This window comes from Mchenga conophoros, linkage group LG7, assembly GCF_057382185.1.
Source record: "Mchenga conophoros isolate Kocher_MC1m ecotype Shallow Benthic linkage group LG7, M_conophoros_male_GT1.1, whole genome shotgun sequence".
Taxonomy (NCBI): Eukaryota; Metazoa; Chordata; class Actinopteri; order Cichliformes; family Cichlidae; genus Mchenga; species Mchenga conophoros.
Genome location: NC_140532.1, coordinates 64094642 through 64114380, shown reverse-complemented (window position 1 = coordinate 64114380; position 19739 = coordinate 64094642). Strand labels below are relative to the sequence as shown.

At 40.0% G+C, this 19739-nt stretch overlaps 2 protein-coding genes across 5 annotated transcripts in view; one reads left to right on the top strand and one right to left on the bottom strand.

Annotated features, from left to right (window-relative positions):
• Window positions 1-1058: 1058 nt before the first annotated feature.
• Window positions 1059-9246, bottom strand: gabarapl2 (GABA(A) receptor-associated protein like 2). Its single transcript, XM_085280755.1, has 4 exons — window positions 9032-9246; window positions 7812-7867; window positions 6730-6902; window positions 1059-3100 (listed from the first exon to the last, which is right to left on the bottom strand). The coding sequence occupies exons 1-4, from the start codon at window positions 9063-9065 to the stop codon at window positions 2986-2988; spliced, it is 378 nt and encodes a 125-aa protein (XP_085136881.1). The 5' UTR covers window positions 9066-9246; the 3' UTR covers window positions 1059-2985.
• Window positions 9247-10580: 1334 nt separating this feature from the next.
• The window catches only part of tmem231 (transmembrane protein 231), a 17779-nt gene continuing 8620 nt past the window's right edge, over window positions 10581-19739 (top strand). For 2 of the 4 annotated variants that reach the window (XR_014893133.1, XM_085280752.1), the window contains exons 1-6: window positions 10581-10985; window positions 11915-12081; window positions 13248-13376; window positions 14879-15022; window positions 15709-15790; window positions 15878-15975. Coding sequence is in view for 3 of the 4 variants with exons in the window: in XM_085280752.1 (XP_085136878.1) it covers window positions 10847-10985; window positions 11915-12081; window positions 13248-13376; window positions 14879-15022; window positions 15709-15790; window positions 15878-15975 (759 nt within the window). In the remaining variant the exon portion in view is untranslated. Of the gene's footprint in view, window positions 10986-11914; window positions 12082-13247; window positions 13377-14878; window positions 15023-15708; window positions 15791-15877; window positions 15984-17953; window positions 19166-19739 lie in introns of those variants that run through there. The other 2 variants (XM_085280753.1, XM_085280751.1) reach the window with 2 other exon arrangements.

The following is a 19739-nucleotide window of genomic DNA, read 5'->3' as shown; positions in this document are numbered from 1 at the left end:
TCAAAGACCACACCGTAAATTTTACATTAGTTTTTATTGGTCAGGTCTTCCAGCTACCTTCCCTTTATCAGATATCTAAAATTTATTTATGTCTTTAAGATATGTTTTATATTCATACAACACTGATGAAATAAGAATTACCAATGCATATTACACAACATCAGACAGTGAACCAGCTTTGTGGAGCGCAGACATGAAAACTGCAACGAGGTCAAATGATGGGTGGAAACCAGCACCAGAAACTACAGGTGCAACTAAAAGTTCAGCCTCAGAGTCATCCATAGACGCTCTGCAGTGGACGGACAGGTGTAACTTTCAGGTGTGCAAAATGAAGCCAGTGCGAGTCTTAAACCTGCCAGCAGGAGGCATCTCCTCCGGCCATAAGTCTGTGTGTATGAAACGTCATCCTTTGGCTCCATTGGTCTTTGAATTTGTTAAACTTTTTAAATACAAGTTTATTATCTCAGTTACAAGCTTGAAGTCATATTGAATGCAACGTGAGAGCTGAGAGATGAAAAGGCTGTGAATGCTTTGCAGACAAACAACACTTTACTTGAAGTTAATGACAAAGCACGGCGCGTCATTTCTAAACGCAGGTTTTGCTCCAGCCATGTTTGCAAGCCTATAAAGCCAAAAATAGAGTGGGACCTCCGTGTTTATTAACCCGATAGTTCTCCCGTTGTTTTAAAATTCATATTTAAATCTCATGACACATTCAGAAAAGATTCTGTTGAATTGTAAGTTTTTCAATCACTTTATGGTGATTGTTTTGTCACATTTTTCATTTTTTAATGCTGTTTTTTTTTTATCCTTGCCCCTATAAATATAGTTTTACTTACTTAATTACTTTTTTTAAGTAAAGACCTGAATACATCCTTCAGCCCTGGTTTTAAGTGTGTTTTCTGAGTAGCCAAGAAGTTTCCGTTTTAATGACGATTTCATCCTTTCGGCTCTTTACTGTCCATTTTTTGAGCTCCCTAAAGTGAAATGGTGCAATGCACTGAAGTGTAAATCCCAGTTATCACAGCTCATTAATAACACAAAAGACACAGCAGGACTCGCGCAAAAAAATTTAATTACAGATCTGTGAATATTCAATTCCCAATCACATTTCATGAGGGATGAGGTTTCCCAGAAATAAAAATCGCAAATAAATAGCGAGCTCTTTATTATTGTGGTTAATGAGCCCATAATTAAATGTTAAACAGGATTTAAACATAAACGTTCACACGAGTTTAATACAATTCAAATAGCTTTACTTTTTAATTAAATGTCACATAAGGACTCGACTGCACCCCAAGACACAGGTAGTAAAAATAAAACACTGAATGCTAAAATTTAAATATTGGATTAGAAAAAGAAAAAAGAGAGAAGTTCACCCACAGCTGTGAACTGCAGTCACCTCCCGGCCGCTCACGCTTGCGCACGCTGGCTAAGACGGTAACGCGACACTCCGGTCATCCATGTTGCACGGTGACAGACCAGCACATGTGCAAATCTGAGTGTGCAGTGACAACAAAGTTGGCAGGAACATGAAACTCTCAGTGCTAAATATACACCGCAGCTGAGTGTGAGCAGCTTTAATTTCCCGCTCAACCATAAATCGATGGTTTTTCAACGTGATTGTTGTCACCTTGTCAACTAGAAATAGATCAACAACCAACGATGACAGAACAACAGTGAATCAATGTTATTTCAATGTCAGTGTCAGGTTTCATCGGTATTTCAATGTTGTTTCAACATTGGTTTTGTGTTGACATTTCCATCCTGACGATTCTGATGGTTCAGATGGAAAATCAACATCTGTTCAGTGTCTCCTTGCTATCTGGGTGCGGTCAATATGTTTGACTTGTACCATTACATCATTTATATTTAGCTAAACTCATTCACAGGTTATTATGAATCAGGGGGAATCAGAAGACTGTTAGAATATTTTATTAGTGCTGTCAGTGTAATATTCATAGAATAACTCCCACTGAACATTTCAGAACTTAATGGGTTTGAACAGAAATGTTACATTTTTAAAAGTTCAGTGAATTAATAATAATAAATAACGAGGCTTCGGTTGTTTGTGTCTCTAAATTGAGGAAATATTCATTAAGGTTTTATTAATTATAAGGTTGTTTTGTCATTAATTGTATTTTGTTTATATGTTGTTGTTTTTTCTGATGGTATTTTAAAACTTCAAGTAAAGTGTTGGATTTTTTGAAGCAGTTCAATGAATTCGTGTTTATCCAGCACAACATCCTGTGCCGAGAGACTACCGTCGGGCTGGGGCAGTCTCGGTAACATCCCGAGGAGTGGCGCCGGCTAACATTCACGTGCTTATGATCAACCTTCAAGCCTATCCTGGGCCTTCTAATGAGTATCTTTTGTCTTGTGGTGAACATTTCATACATGATATGATGAGCAATACAAAGAATGCGGGTAAGTATTCTAGTCACAGGATTACTGCGTCTCTTTCTCACTTCCACTGAACATAAATATCTGTGACAACAAATAAAATGGAGCATGACTGTGTCACATAATGATTGGTTTGTGCATGCGTGTGTGTGTGTGTGTTTATTAACAGTGCCAGGATGATGAATGGTATCTGAAGTGGCTTTAATGTACATGACTGTTATTCAGATTCGCGGCAGTGTTAAAGATAATTCTCTCAGTAACTGGCCTTGAAATGGAGATCATGATAAAGTTCAGCGTTTGTTTGTTTGTTTGTTTTTTACATCATCCAAGCATCTGGGGAAAAAAGTTTGTTTATTGTAGCAAACTCGCATCATAAATGAGCAGTTTTAAGTATCAAAAGCTGATCAGAAATGCGAGTGCCAAATGTGTAGGTGCGTTACCTGTGTAACACATGTAAAGGCCAATTTCTGAAGCACTATGCACCAGTATATGTTAAGCCCTAATGTGTCGGTGTGTTTGGGGTTTTGTGTGTGTGTGTGTGTGTGCAAGCGTGTGAGAGAGAAACTAGTAATCAGTTATGCATTAACCCTGTGCTGTATAAAAGGCCTTGTAACCAAAGGTGTTTTCTCCGCTGTAGGCCACGTACAGAAAGCCGTCCTCGTCCTTCTCCTTGTCGTACAGCTGGCCCATCGTCAGACTGAAACACAGTAAAAACCGAATAGTTAGATGATGCACAAAACAGAGTCAGTCATGTCTACAGGCTTTACCTAAAGACAGATTCGACACCATTGCATTACTGCGCCGAGTGTTTATGCCACCTTCATCTTTTTGTTTTGAGAGGTCATGAGTGTGAGCTTCTGAATAACATGCTGGAAGACGGCTATCGGATATCCTGGTTTCTGACTCATATCATGACCATAATTATTAAATTAAATTTAGGTTTTACTCAGTATCACTTCAAACTACTTTGAGTTAGCCCATTAAGTAATCAGGAACGTGAAGTCGCAGAGCAAAGAACCTCAGGAGTCGCCCCCTGCTGGCAATTAAAACAAATGCATATTGTGGAATAGATTCACTTTTAGGCCAACACCGTATAAAAAAAGGCCTGGGCAACAAACACATTACACCGACAGAAGCTCCTCGGCCTTGGAAACCCGTATCATTAAGCTCCTGGTGCACAGTTAATGTGCTGATGCCACAGGACTGAAATTCAATGAGACTGAAAACCGGATTCAGAAGCTGAGCCTGAGGTGTGGCCCAATACTAGCTATGTGCATTCTTTATATACAGTGCACAGATATATCAAAATCCTTCTTGAAGCAACTCTCACCACTCTATAGTGACCTTGGTAATTCCACCCAGCAGTTATTTGGGCAGCTCCACCCTTTAAATGGAGGAACAGATATAAAAGTAATTTGAAACTGTAATCTAAGTACCAGGATTTAACTGCATGTACTGAGATTTTGTAGACACAAGTTGATATGTGATGATAACTTGTCTGTGGTTTTGGGCATTTGGCAATCATTCTAGCAAATGTTCCTCCTCAGGGTTCATGCGGGAGATCTGTGGATAGACCCACTGCCAACCCAAAAGGGCAAACCTGCTATGGGCTAGCCTAGTTTAACCCTCAAGGCCCAGATCGTGGTTTTCTGTGGGGAACCAATGATGGGTTTGCCTGCAGAAAACCTGCACTTTTCACACTGTTCAAAGTTAAACTGCAGAAGCAGAACTGCAGACCGTGTGCCTTTAAAAGTAAAAGTTAGCTGCAGCGTTTACTTTAAAGGTGGGAACTGCGTCGATTTTACAACAACAACAACTAGTAATTACTGAGAATTACCTGGGAAATCTGCCAACCAGTCTAGCATTGCACATTTCCTTAGCAACCAGTGGTTATGTCATGTCAAATATGACAAAGACCTGAGCAATGTTAAGCCCTACTGTGTCGGTGTGTCTAAATTTCATTAGACTCACTGTCAAATCTGATAAAAACTACAGGCCGTCTGTTTAATACCTTCAATGGGAGGTTGAGAGCTCAGCGATTACAGCCAGATGCATGTTTTTGTAACATGAACATGAACATTCCTCACAACAGCTGATTTACGTGTGGAATAAATTCCTCATAAAAAAATGAATTTAAGTTTTAAAAATAAAAAAGAGCCGCTAGTGGTTCTTCCTTCTGGTTCCATTTATCAAAGCTGTGGACTGTAGGAGCTGTGCTTCTGAAACATCTTTGACATCCTCTTGCTAAACAACTACTTGGAGCAACCACATCAGTAGAGACGATGCCAAAAAACGTTGTCCCAGAGCCAGTCTTTTTTGTGGAACTGGTTCTAGATTTGGCTCCAGCATTATTGCTTTGTTAGTGAAGAGGTGGCATACGTGCTGTGGCTAGACTTTAATAAGGAGAGCAGTATCAGCGTGCTACAAAGCACTCAGAAGCAGATTCCTTTGATAAGCCGCCTCTCTCTGATCCCATCCCGTCCCGCCTCCACCAGTCAGAGCAGATGGCTGCACCTACTTGTTTCTGATGGACACTTCTTCCTGTTAACAGGGAGTTTGCTCTCCCCACTTTTGTCAACTGCTTCCTGATAGGGTCCCTTGTGATTGCTGGGGTTTCTTTCTAATAATGCAGGGTTTTAGCCTCACAATATGAAGCACAATGAAGTGACTTTTGTTAGAAATTGGTGCTATATAAGTAAAACCGGATTTAATTGAATAAACGACGAATAGATGAGAGACTTTCATGCTGCCTTATGAAAGAAAGTACAGGAGCATAAAGAGCATAAAACAGCTTCTTCCCATCGACCATCAGGCTACTCAACACTCACACCTAGAAAACTGCTGATCCCTGTGCAATATCTACCTTAAGTGCAAAGCACTATAGTAAAAATAATATATGGTGGAGAGTGATGTGTCATGATTTATAAGATGAATCATCATGAACATAATTCAATGACCACTAACAATTACGGTGGACAATAACACGTCCACGTTAAGTTGCGCTGATGAACTGAATTATTTAACATTAGCTTCACCACTACGTGAGCTACCTGGATATTCTTTGCCTCTCTGAAAGGACTGTGACAGCGAGCTCTGTCTGTCTGGGTCAATTTGAGGAATTTACATACACATTACCTCCTCTCTTCATTTCTTGTGCTTTTTCATGGTCTTTTATGGTTGATGGTGTAGCCACAGAAGAGAATTTTCTTCGAATACATACAGTATCACTGTTTTTAGTATTTACAGCTGTTTAGTGCCGGTAGGACACGTGACCCAAGGGCAACTAAACACAGGACAGCAAAGTGTCCAAAGAGGAGCAGTGTTTACACAGACATGACTTCTTTCTGGTGAATGGGAGCAACGCACAGAACTTAGAGGAGAGAAACAAAGTATCGACGCTATCGCACTAATATTGCTCCAATACCAATACCAGCGCTGGTATCGATACTACCGATATTTGGATCGATCCACCCTTGACGCCCCCACCCCTTCTATAATATTCACCTACCTCTATTATTTCCATCTATTCCACTGTTTACCCATACCATTGATAAAGCTGCTAACATTAGGATTAGCCCCTATGTACTTGGTGTTTTAAATTATGATAATATATTACTCTTTTATTCTTGTTCATGTTTGTCTGTATACACCAAGTTCAGCTGTGCTTCCAGTTTCTTTGTTTACTTAACCTTACAACAACCATGAAGCTTATTCCATCTTAAAACTGGTGAAAGTTTTGATTGAGGTGAAAGTGTAGCTTCAGACTCAAATGGAGCTGGATAAGAAATACTTCTACATACGATCCTGCTCATCAGTTACACAAGATGAATGGTTAAACACATTTTAGGTAACACACAGTGCGCACATTACAGCTTTGATAACGTCAGGCTGTTGATCCAGGGTAAAATGTGGCTAACAGATTTTAAACATAATTATTTTTATGTATTTATTGCAGAAATTTTGCTGTAACTATGTAATGAATTCTGGCGATATGGCCAAAAACCACTAAACTCGAATCAGTTAATTCTTGGTTCCCAGGAGACATCTGAGTGAGGAGAACAGATGCTAAAAAAATCAACGTAACTCACATTTCTTTCTTAAGCTACAACTACAGAGTACAATTCATGCAATTCAAAGTAAATATTAACAATATACAGCATAAATATTTATTTCAAAGGTATTGTTAAACTCAAAAAAAGTTCAAATCATCTAACACATTTACATTCAATAAAATTATCGAGAAGAATGAGTTGGTCTCTGTGGTGCACACTCATGAGTTTGACCTTTAAATCTACTGACTTGCTGCAGAACGCAGCGCACTCTCACCTGGACTGGGGGACCGTTTTGTCAACGAAGAGGAAGATGGCTTTCTCTGAAGGCAGCTGGATGCGTTTCCTGATGATCCACATGAACTGGGCCACAGTGATGTCAGAGGGCACCAGGTACTTCCTCTTATCTATGTCCACTATCTGAGAGCCAGAAACCTTCTCCACTATCACCTGGAGTGCACACATTAACAGACAAATGCATTCTTACACACTGTGGTCATGCTGTGTGTGGGCCACAAATCTCCCAATACTGTAGCAAACACCTGCACTCCCTATCTGAAAGCTTCTGGCTGACCATTAAGCTTAGCCTTACAATAATGTCTGTGAGTGAAGTTGTAAGAACATATGTCACCAGTAAGCCCTCAGCAGCAAGGTACTTGTAAGGTTTTAAGGTGCGTCACAATCCATGGCTGATAGTCCTTCTTCTATCCACGCATGTTTTTATTGCATTTGCAATTTTCACTGGCTGAATGCAACACCAAACGTCACAGAGCCATAACTGTGGCCCATCCCAGCTGCCATAGTGCGAGAGGTAGAGTGTGCCCAGGTTGTCGCTGCGTCTGTGACGCACAACATCATTAAAGGATTCAGACAAAGGAGGGAAAATCCCACTGCACAAGGGACAAGGCTGAAAACTAATTTTAAATTTTGATCTCTGGGGTCCTCATGTTCTACTGCATTAGAGACAGACATTGCTCTCTATAGTAATCACTGCATGGGCTTAGGAATACATTAGTAAACCATGGTCAATGGAAAAAATAGACAAACTGAACAGACCTAGGCACTCTGCTGGGGCCTAACTTAATTAAGACAGACTGAGGAGAAATGGAAAGTTGTCCTGTGGTCATTTTCTGCCCGGATAGGCAGAAGAAAATGGATGGTGGTCTGGTCAATCAGAATCTCAAATTCTTTATGGAAACCGTGAATGTTGCATCCTCCAGGCTAAAGATGAGAAGGACCATCCTTCTTGCTACGGGCCTACAGCTCTGCTTATTTAAACAATGCCAGAGGACTGCACATTTAACCAATCCTGATGTGAATTTAGCAGGTTTTGGGTGACTGCCCTCCCCCACAACTCACCGGTACTCTGTCAGGATATTTGTTGCGTATTTTGGCTGACTCCACACATCGGTGCTCTGAAGGAGAGACAGGAAACAAACAGGAAGTCAGAGATTAAAGGGCTGAGCGAGGCCTCTTGGGATTCCTCTGGCCTTTCAAGCCAAGGCTAGTCAGATATATCGGCTCAAATGCACATTCAAGCACAGCATTAAGGTTGACTGCAGTTTACGCAGACAGAGCGGCGGATGCCTTCTAACATCAACTCACAGTGTGATCATGTGTGTTAAAGTGGACACTTAAAGGCATTACTGTCACAGATCAGTAGTAAGTCACATCAGCAGCTTTTATTAAGTGATTATTATATCAGGAGGAGGAAAGAGCATCTATTGGAGGAAAGACTGCATGCAGCAGGGAAAACAATGAACAGAGGTCAGAGAGGATGAGGTGATGGGTGAGAAGATGTGTGCTTCATTTAGGTGCACACTTTCATTAGCCCAGTTAAGAGGCCTACTTTTGCTGTGTGTTTCTTTAAAAAGGAACTTCGAGATTATCTGAAGAGAGTATGGAGACAAAGGCTGAGGAGCAAAGCCGTTCCAGCAATCTAAATTTGGAGAGAACTTTACACCAAACTCAGTTCCAAATTCTGGCACATTATTAATAAACATAATAACACTTACACTGTTTGTGTTAGGTGTTACCAGCTCTGAATCACTGAGGAAGCCCTCTTCAGTACCCATTTAAGTTATAAGGCCTAGTTAAATAGACCCTGGAGGGGGTTACCCAGCAGCATGAACCAACACAAAAAGTTGTAGCCCTACTGCATACAGCCGAATTTGCCACAACAGTCCCTGACAGCCCTTAATCATGTTATTACCACAGGGTTTTAAGTAGTGATTACATATAGGCAAAGCAACATTAAATTGTGGGATTTTTAAATGCATTTTGGTTAAGAACATGCATGCAGTGGAAAAACACATTTCGGGGTAGGATTGATTGGATGCATCAGGGATATGAAAGGTGAGCCGGATTTTGACAGCGGTCATAACACTTGCAAGAATAATCTTAGCATTAGTTGCTAGCCATGCAGCATCAGCCATCATGGATTTATATGCTGAGGCAAGCAATACATTTCTACACCTATATGGGATGAGATGGCAACAATGGATGCGGAGAAAAAGACAGAACGGAGGGTGCGTGACATGACAAGATCTCTCGTTTCATAACAATCCAAACCCCTTTACCGAGGGAATGGTCCTCTTTAAACATCCATTTCATCTTTGCTGGATCCCCGCACTGACGCGTGATGGCAGGGTCGAAAGGCGGGCTTGTGAATCTGCGGATAATGTCCAAAAATCCAGACAAAAGCGGTCAAAACAAAACGTCAACAACCCCGCTGAGCCAGGAGCTTTCAGCTGTCCGTCTATCAGGGAGGTGACGTCACTGTCTGACACAGGGGAGGTGCTGATGGTTTTGGTGCTGCCTTCAAGTGCTCTCAGTCCAGCTACGAATGCAAGGGTGTCAACCATAAGGTCCGGGGGCCATCTTCGGCCGGGCAAAGAGTGTAATCAGGCACATTGGGGGGTTTTGGAAAATGTGAAAGATGACAAATATTGGACTTTTAACTGTATTTTCATACCTTTTACAGCTTTTCCCACCTCATAGCCATTCATAACAAAGTAATTAAGTAACAAATAAGCAATTAAATGATGCTCTACTAGAGCAATTTATTGATTTGCAAAAAGTCCACAGACAAAAAATTAAAAAAAAAAATTAACAACTAAAACTTTCTGTTATATAATTACAGAACAGTCTGGGCAATGAGATAGCAGAATTGCTTCTCTAATTTTACACATGTATTTTTTTTTTACAATATAAGCCCAGAATCATTAAGGCTGGTGTTACTTTTTCACTAACTACAGTACAAAAACGTTATCATGTAGAAAAACCGATTTGGACTGTAAATGTGCAGTTAAACCTCTGGTCAATGACAATAAGCAGAGTTTCACTCATCTGGCCCACTTAAGATCAAAGTGGTCTGCATGTGGGCCACAATGTAAAATGAATTTGACATCGGTGTTAATGCATAATGAACCCATCCAACCATCCATAATAATAATAATAATAATAATAATAATAATAATAATAATAATAATAATAATAACAAACACAAAATTATCTTTAATGATGATTTATTTTCTATTGTGTACAATTATATATTATGTAGCAATTAATATCTTATTTTAAGATGAAAACTACCACACAGAATTTCATTATGTGACTGCATAGTGAAAAATAAAGAATATTTAGATTGGCATGTAAAGGGAAAATGCAAAATGAACAGAAAGTGATAGAAAAAACCCAACAGACACGTGTTTGCAGACATACCCAACTGAAAACATAGGGAAATACAGGAAGTGGCCTGAAACGGGTGCAAATTGACGAGATGCAAAAAGACACAAAGTAAGAGACACAAAACCTCCTCAAAGAGAAACTAAAAAATAATCAGAGACCCCCCTATCCTCAAAAAGATTGAAAAAAACCCCGCAAACAACTTGAAACAGACACAAAAAGGGCCGCAAAGCGAAGCAAACTGATGAAAACGGTGATGAAATTATTCAAAAGTCAAAATTACAAGAAATAAATGCACAATAACCACAAAAATATAGAATCCCTGCCTGTAATGCGTTTCTGCTTCTGTACACGTTTTGTGTGTGTGTGTGTGTGTGTGTGTGTGTGTGCTCCTCACCGTGCTGGTATCGCGTGAATGCAGCACAAACGCGAACACTGGCAGCCATGGTAACCGCCAGACGCTAAGCTAGGAAGGAACATGGCGCGGTACTTGGTGCTAACATAAATAGCATGTTAATTCGCTGTGTTTTTGACCAGTGCCCTACTAGACTCACTTCATTACGGAAGCGGTTAGATGACTAAGGGATAATTTGTGGTTGCTTAGCATTTTATTGTCGGTTTGCCCACGCTGATCCTCCGAGGGCTTTCCGTCGGTTTAGCATCTTTGCTATCTGGAAGACTGAGCTGTTTATACCTCCAGCACACTTATGGCTTTCTATGAGGTGTACTCTCACCCGGCTTTGATTCGGTACAAAACGAGCGTGTGCACGAAAGCCACGCTGTTCCTGGTTGTGGTTCTGTGCCTCACCTACATCCCGCCTCTGCTGGTTGCTTACAGGAGCCAAGGTACATTTACGGTCCAGAAACTCTACATGCGCTCTAAAAACTACACCCTTTAACAGCAACACATGCCACGCTAATAGAAGCAAAATATTTGTTTGCACGTCACTCATGGAAAAACACCCGGGTTGCGCCACGCCATGGAATTTTCATAGATAGATTTTGCTGGTAAGGCAAAATCCAGTGGCACTTCCTCTATTCTCCCAAGTCTGCTAGGTATCAAAGCATGGGACAAGCCATGAAGTTTTAAATTACATTTATAAAACTCCCGATTGAAGCTTTTATACACCTATTAAGATTCATTTTGCACTATCAGACTTCATTTATCTCTGTCAGGAATCACAGGCTCCCTGTTTCTCTTATTGCTCTCGTATGACTGTGAAACATGTTAAAACGCTTAATTCATGTCTGCTTTAAACAGAAAACACATAGAAAGCATTGTACGTGGTTGTTTGATTGGCAGTAATTATTTTCACGTTTATTATTACAACTGATAAACAAGTGGTTGGTGGTGTCCATGTGTAAAATGACAACAGAGTTGAAAACAAGCCTTCAGTGACATCATCAAGCTGCTTCTGTTTTCTAAATGAGGATAATTTAAGAAATGTATTTTAGTATTATTTTCACTGACTTTGAATACAGCATGGTTGTTGGAGCCAGACCAGCTGTTTTGGGTCTTTCAGAAACTGCTGATTTACCGGAATTTACTGGGATTTCCCCACACAAAAATCTCAACTCCAGTCTCTTGACCTCCAAGGAGTGGTCCAGCAATTCATTTATTTATTTATTTATTTATTTATTTATTTCAAATGGGTGCTAGTCTGATTTATTTTGCATATGTCTGTAATTACACCAAGTAAGTAGTTGTAGAAAACTGAACAGTTTGAGTGGTACAAATACATGCTCCTTGTTCTCAAACTTGTTTTTAATTTTAGGTTTTTGGATAAAAAGGAGCACTTATGAGGAACAGCCAGTTGTGAGATTCCAGTATCAGACTCTGCTTGTTGCAGCAACCAGTACTAGGGGAGAATATGTCGCCTGGAGCACCTTCCCCCAACTTAACAACATGCTAGGAGCCAACCTCCGGATTCCTGCTGTCACTGTAAGAATGTGTTCACAACACGCCACTCAAATCAGCACGGTGCTTATGTTCTCTGGTAACAAACTACAGCAGAATCGATCCTGTTTTAATAGAAGACATGATATTTAAGTAATGAACTAAAGCACTGTGTTCACAGTTGAGTTTTTTGAGCAGATGACTGGATTGGATTAGATGAGATTAGACAGGTGATTAGAGTTTATGCTGAAATCAGAATTTAGAAGTAAGAAACTTGGCCGTGGTGTAAGCTTCATTTTCATGCTCATTCTGTGTATTTGTGAATGGTGCTTGTGACCAAAGTAGCTGTTAGTGAGTGCATCAGTGTTTTTCATCAGTAGGACCCAAGCAGCAACTTATGGGGCTGAGAAATGAACATGCAGTTCCCCTGATTCCCTTTTGGGGCCTTCTCAAAGAGTAAGGGAGTCTCCATAGACTCCCATTTAGTGCTGTGGGGAGTTTTTGTCAATGTCACAAGGTTGCTGTTGAATTTCGTTTATGTGGCTGAGCCGTTAGCTTGCTTTGAATTAGGAGGCAGCTTTGTTAAGGCGAGTGTGTCCAGTGAAGCAATGTTTTTCAGGTGGGCCAGTTAAATGTAAATTTTGCTCGTTTATCTCAGGATGGTGGTGCATGAGATGCAGCTTCTTGTTCTTGTTTTTAGTGATTATTAAATTTATTTAATACAATATCAATATTTGGTGTCCCCACGTTGATACAAAACTGCCTCACAAAATCAGTCAGTATAGAATAGCTGCAGATTTTGGCATTTATGTATTGGTTTAATATTTTTCAGCTCCAATACGAACTTGTAATAAATGTACAAAAACATTAGGTAAGTCTGCATTGTACCATCACAAAAGTACCGAAAGGCCTCACATGGCAATTACTTTAATTTTCTTATTTCATACAATAATTAATGATTTCACTGTGTGTAATACATTAGAAATGTCAATTATGTTATTTTTCCTCGTAGTCCAGTTGCTCAGTGAGCAGTTTGAGTTTACTGTCATTGAAAAGCTGGAAAACGTATTAAGTAGCGAGCCCTGGTTTAAAAAAGTGTCCGTTCCTGCATAATAAACATCATGTTTGTACTGAACAGTGGACAGATATGATTTTTTTTACTTTTAATAACAGTAGAGTCTGCTTTGTTCTTCTGTGACTGCACTTTGCAGGTGAGAGAAGAGGACCAGAACCAGGATGGGAAACTGGACCTCCTGGTCTTTCAGCTGCAGCTTCCTCTGAAACCCAATGAGCAGGTGTACAGCATTCAGCTGCTGCTCACCTTCAGCTACCAGCTCTTTGTATGTATCCCACAGCATTACCCACTCGCACAGACACTCCATGAATCTGTTAAGCTAGTTAGTGCAAATTAAAGGTTGCACATTGGGCCATAAATAACATGGTTCACCACTAAAGATGCTCCAAAAAGGCACCAACAGCAATAAGATGGCCAAGAGGTCCACGTTACTGACTTTAGATAGTTTAGGTTTGACCTTTCCTCCGTAGGAAACACCTTTTCATCAGACAAGGCTTTCTACTAACTTTAAACCTGAGAAGGAGCCATAAAAAGTTTATTTCTTTCACTTACGAAACTAATGTTATGAAACGTGATAAAACTTGTGAGGTAATGGTGGGGCTGGAGCTAAGAGGCACAGATCACCACGTGATTTTTATCAGTTTTAGTAGCTTTGGGGATTTTTTTAAAAGCCTTTTAAGCAGTTTTAAATGTCAATATTTCTCTCACTCTGCCTGCTAAAAATAGAATTAAAGCTGCAAGCAGCGACGAGAGGGCCCCCGCACTCTGGCGTATATCCAGGTGCGCTGCGGTTGAGCCATGCTGGACACCTATGCCCACTAGGTGGCGATGGAGAATACCATCTAAAGATCTCTGAAGCATATCAGACGTTGAACCACAAGTGAAGACGGGAAATAACCTACTGTGTATTTCCTGTCTCCACTAGGTGGCGCCATAAGTGTGACCTAATATTGGCACACAGATGTCTCTAGACTCGCATCGAAGCTGTGAAGTTTGGGACATACTGGACGATGTTTAGCTGAGATTTGACAATGTCGTGTCCTGTGGCGAATGAGTGAAAATTAGCGTGCCGCCAGGACCACGCCTTTTCGTGAAAATTCAAAAGCTTTGCAATTTAACATCACCGAAGCCTTTAGATTGTACTCACCAAAGCTCATGTAGATCTGATAAAAACCCTAGGAGGAGTTAGCTAACGTACGAGGCCTGAAAATGGACGAAATTGCCGCAAAATTCCACTTTAAATTAAAAATGGCTGACTTCCTGTTAGGTTTAGGTCAATGGGCCCCGAGACTTTTTGTTTGTCTCATGTTATACATGTTTACCAAATTTGACTCATGTAGCTCAGCTATGTGTCTGTAGTACTTCTTAATAATCAGCATCGGTGGCGCTCTAGAGCCATTTTGAAACGCTAAATCGGTAAAATATGTAGATTTTATGTAAATTTTCAGCAGAACTGAGGCGTATGCACAATTTCACGAGTTTTTGAGCCTCAAATAGGCGATTCATTTGCCTGAATATTGATAAACAACAAAGCAGATACAATAACCTTCACACTTTTAGTGTTTGGGCCCCAATTATTACATGTGTAAACACATTTTTTCAGACAGGTAATAAATATTACCTGTTTAATAACAGGTATTTCAAAGTGCTGTAAATAATAAAATGTGGCCTTCAGTGTGACAGCACCAAAGTAGGGCCTTCAGGACCGTCTACGGCTGGTGGTTCAGCTAAAGCAGAGTGTAATATTTGTTGTTGTTGTTTTCCCAGCGGATGTCCACCGTGGTGATGCAGAGTCTGGCATACATGCAGCACTCCTCTTCTGTCCCCGGAGCTAAGCTGTTCATCAGCGGAGACCTGAGGCTGCAGCAGAGAACGCCTTTGCCTCACAGGGGGCTCTACAATATTTATAATGTAAGAGGACACGGGATCACCACCTTTTTCTCTCGCTACACCCTTTAGAGTAGATGAGTGCTTTGCTACCACATTCTGAGCCTGGAGCGGAGCAGAAAGGCACTTTTAAGATCTGATATCCAAAAGCTTCGTGCTTCAGTGGTTAGCGTCATTGTAGTATGCATGTGTTTGGTTTGCTAACAATGTTTGCTAATGTTAAATTAAACACACCAACCACATCCCAAGTGTCTTGCTTTACAAGAAGGGTCATTCACAGCAGAACAGTGGCTTCTTATCTTTTCTGTCTTCTGTAAAGGCGTGTATTTGTTAAGCACTCACTACCACTGTAACAGCCCACTAAACGCGCTTTTAAACTGGGTGTATGCATGATGGTGTCAGAGAGGCACCTGCCCAAATTTGTATCCATATGGTGTCATTTTTTAGAATATGTGTGACTTAGACATCCACAGCAAATGTAACTCCACATAAAACAAAACAAATCTGCATAAAATACTCCTGAAGTATTAATCTAAAGTTTACTTCAATATCAGAGTAATTCAGCTAGTGATTTTAGCCATCGCAATAACCCCGTATAAAAATATATTTGCAGTACACCATGCATCTTTGCTGTGTCAGTGTTAATACATGCTATGGGGGATGATTATACGTTAATGTGCTGTTTTCTCTTCCTCCGCGTTGATGCTAAGGTGTCGGTGATCGATGGCTCCAGCCCTTTTGCGAGCGCGTATGACCTCGAGAATATAATCAGGAGCTACCAGAACAGAAACTGTGAGTTGACAAAGGCGCTGCTCTTGTTTGGTTTAATGTAAATTTAGTCAAATTTTGCAAGTGTGTATTTTTTTTTTCCTGCCACAGTGACCACAGTGCTGTCCTGCCCAATCCCCGTGTGGACTATAGGACGAGCTGCTGCTGCTCCCTTTGAGTTTAAAGCTGAAATCCGCTACCCTGTGGAGGTAATCAGATATCCTTTTGATAAATACATTAAAATGGACATGTTTGTTTTCACATAGAGTAACCTTCAAAAAAATATATCTTTGAATACTTTCTATGGATAAGGTTTATTTAAGGTGGGACGCTGCAGACAAAGCATGTTTTTTTCATGGACTGTTCAATTTTGAGCTTCCGAGGTATTTTATATAGTCTTGTCAGTCCTCTGACATGCTTTTGAGATGGTAATACAAAGGAAATGTCCAGAACAAACACTGAGGTGCTTGTTTTACACCTCTGGTAATGCACATGTATGTAAATTACTGTCATTTCCCAATACAAAACTTTAACAGTCATTTTCTTACACTCTGACATACTCTTCTACGTCATTTGCATACACCAGAGTTTCCTGTTTTATTCCTGCCTGTATCGTGATGCTTTGTATGGCCTTTTTGGCTATAGAATATGGATTTCATTGTGTATTTTCTGATTCATGAAGCGATAAAGAGAGATCTCAAACACTACCTCTATAAAAACCTTGAACTCATTTGGGGTGATCCTTCATTTGGACATTTGTGAAACCTCGTAATGTAAAAAATGATTATAAATAATTTAAGTAAACTTTCTGTCAGTATATGTTAGCTCCATGTCTCCAGAAGCCCAGAAACATTTCATAATAAAAAAGAGGTTTATGATAAATTTTATCTCATGTAAGTAGGCTTTTATTGGACATGTTTTCCACAGCAGTACTGTGCATGCATAAAACTAGGAAGGTAAAGGGAGGCTGTAGCAGCAAACCTCTGAATGTTTATTCTCTGAAAAATCAAATATTATTTCATCTTTACTCAATCAGGCGTCACATAGCTTTGTTGTTCAAAGCACTGTAAAATAATTCTGCAAAATCACTGCATCAGAAAAAGTAAGTAAAATGAATGTGGTGAGTTAGAATAACATGCAGTAGCTTAATTAACTAAGTGCTTTAATTTAGCTGGTAATTCAGCTCCGTTTGCATGATATTAACATTTTATGTCAGGGGACTGGGATGTCGTTTTCTTTGTCCCATTCAGTGCTTTACTTATTCACATGCTAAACTTTGCTATGAAGTTTTGGGTGAAAGAAAAGTCAGGTAAAATTAAGAAACTTGTAAAACATGAGTACAGAAAATTTAGAGCAGGGATGTTAAAATCATTAAAGTGACTTAAGTGACTTAAAGACTTGAAGAACTTTTTTGTCATTGTAGTTATACAACAAAATCTGTTTGGTAGCTCACAGAGGCCAGCAGCAATAAAACAAGAAACAGCATAGTAACATAATACAGTCACATTATACAGTGGGCCACATAATAATGGATTGGATTTATATAGCGCTTTTCAAGGCACCCAATGCGCTTTACAATACCACTATTCATTCACTCTCACATTCTGCCCTGGGGCAGACTGACAGAAGCGAGGCTGCCATATCGTGCCATCGGCCCCTCTCCAACCCACGCTCAGCCCACGCTCCAACGTTAAGTGGGCCAGAGGTGTTAGACTCCCCTTTCTGTCACTGTACAGAGGTTTAACTGCACATTTAATCCTGGAGATGTCTTAATATAAGAATAAGAAGTGCAAATACAACATTACATTTACGTCATTTTTCTGCACAGTAGAGAAACAGATGTGTAAAAGTTAAAAGAAAAAGTTCTGGTAGTTCATTGTTCTAACATGTAATTATCCTGAAAAAAAACCTCTGTCATTTAATTGTTTGTGTATTTTATTTAATTCATTTGGTGTAGTGTGAATGACCTTAAAAAAGGTCATTAGTAGTAGCAGAAGCTGTAAACCGTGCCAAAATACAGTTAAAAATTAAAAATGTGTGCCGTTGCATTCACATCTGCCAAAGCAGTCCAGAGGCCCAGACTGGAGTCTTTGTTGGGCTGATTCTGATTCTAATGTTTGACACCCCTGATTTTGGGGTGTGGTGTCTAATTTTTGTCATTGTTTCTGCCTTGACTTCTCCCTCCACCTATCGCCCCGGCTTCTGGGAAACCATCAAATTTGCCTGGATTCAATATGTCAGCATCCTCCTCATCTTCCTCTGGGTCTTTGAACGCATCCAGAGATTTGTTTTCCAGAACCAGGTTCTGACAACTGTCCCAGTCCCAGTGGGAAAACCTCACATGTCATGATGGTAGTGCTTCAACCTCCTTATGCAGCCTGCCCACAATCTTCTTTTTCCTTGTTCTTCTTTGAACTTCTTTCTGCTGTTGCCTCTCGTGTGTTAACTCCGGTTTACAGTTAGCAGTAAGTGCTGCCCCATCATCGTCCAGAAAACCTGTTTTGGTGATCTGAAACACATTCACACATTAGGACCAGGCAGCATCCTCGCAACATCAGTACAACCAGCACCCATGCTGCACATTCAATTTTAAAACTGCTTTGATATTTGTTAGAAAGCAGAATCAGTCTGTCTTTTGTTGCACGCAGGAACTTAAAAAACAAAAAGTAGTGTCTGAAAGGTTAGACACGTTCGAGGTTCCTTCTTTTGTGCAGAGACAACAGTGCACGTAGCGCTGATTGACCTGTGCTGGCACAACTCAACAGCTGCCTCTATACGATAAAGCGCACTGAAGTTATACGACTCACAGATGTCCTGTTATCTCGAACATCCATAGGCATGGCAGTGTTGAAAACAAACTGTCTGCTGTAGTTAGGAATTTGTAGTTGGCAGTTTGGAGATATTTTTTGTGAGAAACAGGAGTTTCTGTATGAATGAAATCCCATGTAGCAAATCTTTAAGATTTTAAAATTTTATTTCTTTTTTCTTTACCACCTGAGGAGCAATGGAGCAACCTCCTCTAATAAAGCTGAATAGTTGTTTCTCTGAAAAGTGGATCTTTTTCTTTCTGCTGCTGTTTTCTAGCAACTGTTTAGGAAATATGAGAAGAGTTTGTGCTATTGTGTGAGTGTATGTGGCAGAATCAGTCTTTTGTGTTGTGGCATAATGGATAATAAATATTTTTTACAGTTTTAACTATGTGTGTCTGCTTTAACCATAACATGTGTGTGATGATTTCCTAAGAAATGAAAACTAAAACCTGTTTTTTTTTTTAAGTATTCAGACTTTTTCTGAAGCAACCTGTTGTTTTTTAATGTTTTGTGACTTTTTCACGAAGCCATAACCCCAACTCACAACAATATTTATCTTAAGACACTTTATATCATAGGGTTAATAACCAATGAGCTAATGATCTCCTGTGTGAAAGCACTTCAAAGGAGTTCACAACAACCGAGCTAATGGAGGGCTGCAAGTAACCAGAGATCATAAATGTGCAATCCTAGCATGTGAAATACCAGAAGGAACTAAGTGTGAGAAAATGAGATAATGTTAATCATGAGGTTCAAAAGAATTAATGGTTAACCGATCCTATCATCAGAATATTTAGACAGAGCAAATGGCCAACACAGCTCGAACTGGCTGAAGGATGATTCTCTCCCTGTCTTGGAGTTGTCACAGCCCTAATCCTCAAGATTAGGACAGAAGAATTTTTCTTTGTGTGTTAGGAAGCATTCCTGGTGGTGCAAAAACCAGTTTCTCATTAACATTTACTCTTGGAAATAAAAAGGTGACAAGCATTTCATGTTTTATTACACGTCCTTTAAGCTTTGGTGCTTGGAGGAGAAGCAGTGTGTGTGTTGCTGGTTGGCTTGACCGATGTTTTTGTAGCAGTCCAAGCTCCTCTGTGTCTCTCCCCTTTTGGCCATTCAGGGCTTTGCACAAACAGCAGATGTTTTTATTCAGTGTGCGTACA